The sequence below is a fragment of the Amblyomma maculatum genome, chromosome 4 (genome assembly GCF_055883805.1).
Source record: "Amblyomma maculatum isolate TAMU_Amacu chromosome 4, ASM5588380v1, whole genome shotgun sequence".
Lineage (NCBI taxonomy): Eukaryota > Metazoa > Arthropoda > Arachnida > Ixodida > Ixodidae > Amblyomma > Amblyomma maculatum.
In genome coordinates, this window is record NC_139347.1 from 202528654 (window position 1) to 202535417 (window position 6764).

Sequence of the window (6764 nt, forward strand, 5' to 3'; positions counted from 1 at the left end):
CGGCGAGTGCGCGGTTTTGCTGAAGTAGTGAAGTGCGGCCGCGTGCCGGGCGTGCCAGTGAGCGAGAGCTTGTTCGGGAAGAGAACGGGACGGACGTTCCTGAGCGTCGCTGGCGGTTGAGGTCATCGTCCTGGGCCTGGCGTAAAAGGCCGGCTCACCAGCACCTGCCGGGCACCTGGTCCGGGGTCTGGTGCCGTACAGCGCTTCGCCAACCTGCGAACGTCTACCGGAGGCAGCTCGACTGCTCCATCGTGCCTGCCCGCCGCACTTGTGCCGTTGCAGTACCCGGGCGTGGACCCCCGCAGTTCCCCAGACTGCGAAGCAGACTCCGGAACAAACACCGGAGCGTGGCCTGCCGCGCTACCGGGTCCTCGGACGCCTGGACAAGAACAGGGCCCGCGTCACACCCCGGCCGCCGGTCTTTCCTCGACCGTACTTCGAGCAGCGTAGGACTCGCCTGCGCCGGCGGCCAGTAGACGACCGGAATATACAGAAGTAGGACGGGTTTCTGAACATATCCCATTAGATATAAGGCTAGGCTGCATGTATGTGTGTTGCCCGTGATACGTTGGTCAAGAAAAGCGAGCGCGTGTCCGTGAACCTGGTCTGTTACATGCCCAGAGCTCCTGGACGGACCTGGGCTCATAACACAACATCACAATTACCACTCGTGACATACATAATTCCCCTTTCTTGTGGTAGGTGTATCGGACATGTGTAGTGAATATCAGCACCGATGCGTATCAGTGATGCGCTGTATGGACAGCGCGCGTGTTCGTGCCTTTATAAACTGTGCTGGCAATAAACGTCGTCATTCTTGCACTGACCATGCTGCTGTACGCGTCGTCCCTTCAAGCGACTACATGGTGTCAGAAGTGGCCCTTTGAAGCCTGGGCGAAATCGTCCCCGAGTCCGGTGCGCCATGGCCCTGCCGAAGACACCAGAGCCTTTGCGGCTGACTGGTAATGTAGCAGAAAACTGGAAGCGTTTTAAGCAGAAGTTTGAGTTATATCTGCAGGCAGCGGCACCTACGGACCAGCCGAAAACAGAAGCAGCCAAGGCAGCGCTCCTGTTGAGCGTTGCGGGCGACGACGCTTTGGACGTCTTCAACAACTTCCAGTTCGAGTTGAATGAAGAAAAGGACTACAGCCCCGTGGTGAGAACATTTGATGTCTATTGTGCCGAAGTTAGCAACGAAGTGCATGAGAGATACGTATTCCGTTCAAGAAAGCAAGCGGAAGGAGAACCATTTGAAAGATTTGTTCGCGGCCTGAAAAAGCAAGCAGCACAGTGTAAATTTGGCACGTTGCAAGAATCAATGATAAGGGATCAGGTAGTGTTCGGTACGCTTAATCATCGACTACGCGAGAAAATGCTTCGAGATAACCAACTGACTTTTCAAAAAAGAAGAAATGTGCAGAGCAGCAGAGATTTATCCCAGCGGAACGAAATATGGCGCAAAGGGGACGGCTCTGTCGACGCGAATTCGAAGCGCCCGGCTTCTGCAAATGAGCGGATAGAAGCTACAGCATCTTTACACTGTCGTAAGTGCTACTGCTGGCACAAGCCCAATGTCCAGCCTTCCGAAAGAAGTGTCGCTTGTGTCACAAGGCGAACCATTTTGCAAGTGCTTGTGCCTCAGCAAGGGTGAGCAAAGTAAGGGAACAGGAAGACGAGGACTGACATTCTGGAGGTCACCACCGCAAGACGAGAAAGGGATTGTATGCTCAAGGCTCAAGTTCGTAACTGCGAGATCAGATTTAAAGTAGACACCGGACCGCAGGCAAGCCTGTTTCCCATGTCTGTTTACAAAAAGCTGCGGAGAGCAGAAGAGCTGAAGCCGACTAATTCGACCCTGTGCGCGTATAACGGTGGCACTATAACGTCTTTTGGAACGTGTACGCTTAAAGTATACCAAGCGAACACGTCTGCTACAGTGAAGTTTTTTTTGTGCTGAAAAAACGGACGCCAGGCCATACTCGGACTAGAAGCAAGTAAAGCTCTGGGGCTAGTTCAGCGTAGAGTATGTGCCATAGACAAGATTTCATACGACGCCCTCCTAAATAATTTCAGGCACGTTTTCCAAGGCCTCGGTTGCTTGCAGCAGGCGTACAACATGGTCCTTTCATCTGATGTGGTACCTGTAGTGCAACCATCTCGACGAGTTCCAGTGCCACTAGAACCCTTAAAGAAGGAACTTGAGGAAATAGTACGTGCTGGTATAATTGTCAGGGTGAATGAACCTACTGACTGGGTCAGCCCTTTAGTTTTGAAAAAAAAAAAGAAAGAGGGCTCGATTTGGCTTTGTATGGATCTCGGAGCTATCAATAAGTACATAAATCGGCAGCATTTCCCACTTCCTAGGCAAGAGGATTTGGAAGCCCGTTTAACCAATGCAAAGTACTTCAGCTGTCTTGACGCAAAGTCTGGCTATCATCAGATACTACTCGATGAGCGGACCTCCAAAATCTGCACTTTTTCTTCCTCGTTTGGAAGATACCGCTTTCCCCGTTTCCCCTTCTCATTTCTTCCGCACCGGAAGTATTTCAACAAAGCATGAGTCAAGTACTCTCAAAATAACAGCTTGAGGGGCTAGTTGGCGCTGCATAATACCCACACATTAATTTGCTTTTATTGGGGAATCCTCTTGAGTAATGGAAAGAATAGAGTTTATTATCGGGCCTAAAGCTGTTATTCTTGGACACCTCTCATGTATCGTGGCCATGTTTGTTTACTGATACTTTTCCAATCAGGTCCATGTACTTCTCATTCTCATGTACTTCGTTGCTTCGTAGACTTGTTGCAGGTTAGTTTTTTCATTACATAGGGACTTTACAAATGATGTGTTTTGGATGGACATGTCCTACTGCACATGTGTGGTGGTGGTTTTAGTGTGTGACTATGTGGTGTCCAGCGTTGTATTAGCTGCTGGTCAAAGCAGAGGGGGGTGGAGATGTGCGTGAGTGTAGAATTGGTGACTGCCATGCTTGGACAATGTTTACGTTCTGCGGCGAAGAAAGTGCCACTATCTCCTTGGCAAAGAAGAGGATGATGAGATGATGTGCTTTAGTGTAGAAGAAAAGGAGTGGTGAAGAGGAAGTGTGTTCAGATCCATATTACTGTTGTTAATGTGCGCGTGGCGTGATTCCGTTCTATCAACGGTAGGGTCCTCTGCGCAGCGTCACCTGCCGATAGATAGCGGAAATATTGTAAAAATGAATAACAGTGCATTTAATGCCGCCTGTAACCGTTGCCTTAGTGGCGCAGTGGATTAGCGCTACTTACCTGAGAACTTAGCGTATATACAATTGTTGAATTCCGTATGTACTATTTTTCTGAATTTTTTTTTAATATGCAACATTAAAATAAGCTACGAATGTATTTTCTGTAGGGGTGTTCCCCTTTAGGTTAAATCATGTACTGTTTTTAATTCTTAATTGCGACAAAAACCAGTCGTGAACAGAACCCCGAGGTGACAGCAAGACAACGGTAACACTATTAATTATTTTCAATCTATTCATTTCATGCCTTTAGTGAGTGTATGTTACCTTTAGGTTGCGTTCATAGACACCGCTCGGTAACAATCGCCGTTTAGCCCGCTGAGAGGCAACCAGTGAGGAGAAAGAAGTTTAGGGACCCTACCGTTGAGGAGAAGGAATTACGCGTGCGCTTGTGTTGTGTCTCTTCGCATGTGTTGTGTTTGTTGCGCCACATTTCTGGGTATTATGAGTCAAGTTTTTAACGGCTTACCGGGCGTACTGATATATGTTGACGATGCTGTAGTATGGGGCTCCAGTAAACAAGCCCACGATGAGCGATTGATAGCAGTGCTTAAGGATGCCGAGAAAGCAGGCTTGACTTTTAACGCCCAGAATTGTAAATTTGGGTTGAATGAAGTGACATTCCTTGGTGACGTCATAAGCCGATCCGGAATATCGGCTGAGCCAAAGCTGATCAAAAGTGTGGTGAAAATGCCAACACCAACGTCCAAGAATAATATCCAGCGGATGTTGGGTGTGGTAAATTATTTCAGCAAATTTGTGCCACGATTGTCCGAGCGAACAACGCTTTTGCGTGAGCTTGTCAAATATCGGTCAAAGTTCCAATGGATAGAAAATCATGCGTTGGAGAGAAAAACGTTAAGTCAAATCTTAACCACCGCCTATCCGCAGATCAAATCTTTGATCTATGGATAGATCCTAAGATTAGTTGCGGTGCATCGAAGGATGGTGTTTGTGCAGCGTTACTGCAAGGCTACAACGGCGAATGGAGGCGTGTAGCGTACGCATCTCGTGCCTTAACGCAAGGTGAAAAGAACTATGCACAAATCGAAAAAGAACCGCTTGGAATATGTTTTGGCTAGGAAAGGTTTCACGAGTTTGTGTTCGGAAGAATGGTGCTTATCAAAAGTGATCACAAGCCGCTGGTGGCGATATCATGGAAAGTAATTGCTGACGTACATGCCACCGCGAGTGCAACGATTCTTTTTGCGTTTGCTAAAATACGACTTTATCTTGCAGCACATTCCAGGTAAGCAGCTGCTGCTCGCTAACATGTCACGGTCACCGGTGGAAAAGGGTGACGACCAAGTTGTCGCAACAAATGACTTTGAGGTACATGCGGTGCAGTCCTTGGGCAACATGGTCAGCCCGAAACACTACGGTCACTGCAGCTGGAAACTTGTCGAGACGCCTACCTGCAGACAGTGATTACATGCTTGGTGAGGTGGCAGCTGGTGACAGGTGAACTCGAGCCATTTTCGAAAGAATTATTAGTCGGTAATGGAGTTGTACTGAAGGGTACAAAAGTTGTAATTCCGAAGAGTATGCGACTACTCATGCTGGAAAGGATTCAAGCGGGTCACCTCGGGTTGCAAAAGTGCAAGGAGAGGGCGCGAAACCATATTTTGGCCTGGTATGAATGGAGACATCGCTACCCGTGTAGAAAGCTGCGCAAGGTGCAGAAAATACGCGTACAGACAGCCGCATGAACCACTTCTAATGCGACCAGTTCCAAAATGTTCTTGGTACCGGGTTGGAGTGGACATCTTTTCGTATGTGGGTAAGCGTACGTGGTTGCTCATGATGCCTTTTCTAATTTTCCTGAGGTCGACAGGCTGGAAGACACAACCGCGGAAACCACAATTGCAGCCCTTAGTGCCATGTTCGCCAGGTACGGTGTACCAGTTGAAGTCTGTACGAATAACGGACCTCAGTTCTCGAGCCACGAATTTGCCCTGTTTGCAAAAACGTACGACGTTCATCACATAACTTCGAGTCCCCGTTATCCGCAGTCCAATTGCTTGGCTGAAAAGGGTGTGCAGATCGTCAAGCGTATCCTGAAAAAGACCCTTGAGGCGAGGGAGGACCTCTGGCTTGGTATCCTAGCATACCGCTCTACACCACTTGAAGATGGCCATTCTCCGGGTGAGCTCCTTCAGAGAAGGCCCCTTCGTTCTAACCTTCCGGACTTCAGCAGGATGTCCCGCCGCAAAGTGAGGAAACACCGCCAAGCCAGGGCTCGAAAGCCTTTGGCTGTACTACACGGAGGCGCAACGGTGCGGCTTCAGGATGCTGCGGGCTGGCCACGCAAGGCGAAGGTCATTGCTGAAAGCGCTCCACGTTCATACCTTGTAAAAACCCAAGACCATCGCATGTTGCGGCGAAACCGCCGGCATCGGATTACGACAAAGGAGCGGTATAGCAGTAGTGAAAGCGATGACGACGAGGAAAGTTGTACAGGCTCCCAGCTCCGGACGGACACAGCAGCCTATGGCGGAGCTGAACCAATTGCACAAGGCTCAGGAGTCGCTTCACAAAACTCCTTGGGATCGACGCTACTAGCAAGTGGCCGTGATTCCCCGCCGAGCATCCCGTCGCCGCCCCCTGTGAGAAGGCCAACTCGTAGCAGCCGGCCCCAAAAGAAGTTACATAATGACGAAGGTGGTGAAGTTAGTGCCATAGTTGTGACTGCTGGTTATGGTTTTATAATTGTGTAATTTTTGTTCGTCGCAAGGGAGGATGTATCCGACACGTGTAGTGACTATCAGCGCCAATGCGTATCAGTGATGCGCTGTAGGGACAGCGCGCGTGTTCTTGCCTTATATAAACTATGCTGGCAATAAACGTCGTCATTCTTGCACTGCCCGTGCTGCTGTACGCGTCGACCCTTCGAGCGGCTACAGTAGGATACATACGGGTCAAATGGGCAGATGCGTGAATGACCGTGCACGTGAACACGTGAAATCACTGAAACAGTGTGAGACCAAAATAAGCTCCCTCGGCACTTCAGGTAATGTGAAAACTGTGTTTCTGCCTTTGATAATATTTCAGTAATCGGAAAAGGAAAGAGCAGGCAGGAAAGGGAGCTTATCCCTTACAAAAAAGCTTAATGAGTTTCTGATTAAATGGTAATTACATTCCTCATCATGCACATTAACATTTCTATACATTTTCTTGATGCATTTTTGATGAGTTTCACAAGAAAGTTGGCCACCGTGTTTCTGGTTGGTATCTAATGTGTGCATTTCTTGTGTGTTGTTCATGAGTGTTGACCAATGAGCGCCTGATGGCTTTCACTTTTGGATAAAAAGTAAAAGCTAGAACGTAGCGAAGCACCTCAACTACATTAAAAAAAGCTAAAAAATAAAAAAAAATAAAACTAAGCGAAAAAAAACTGCACCTCTGGCGCGATTCGAACTCGGTACCTCTTACTCCGTAGCTTTCTACGCTAACCACTCGGCCACTCGGGGAGCTGTTAATATC

General features: G+C 48.6%; 1 protein-coding gene across 1 annotated transcript; it reads left to right on the forward strand.

Moving 5' to 3' along the window:
* Positions 1-835: 835 nt before the first annotated feature.
* On the forward strand, positions 836-6364 carry LOC146194011 (uncharacterized). Its single transcript, XM_084600149.1, has 2 exons — positions 836-1156; positions 4521-6364. Exons 1-2 carry the CDS (start codon positions 923-925, stop codon positions 4707-4709), a joined length of 423 nt encoding a protein of 140 aa, XP_084456275.1. The 5' UTR covers positions 836-922; the 3' UTR covers positions 4710-6364.
* Positions 6365-6764: the final 400 nt, after the last annotated feature.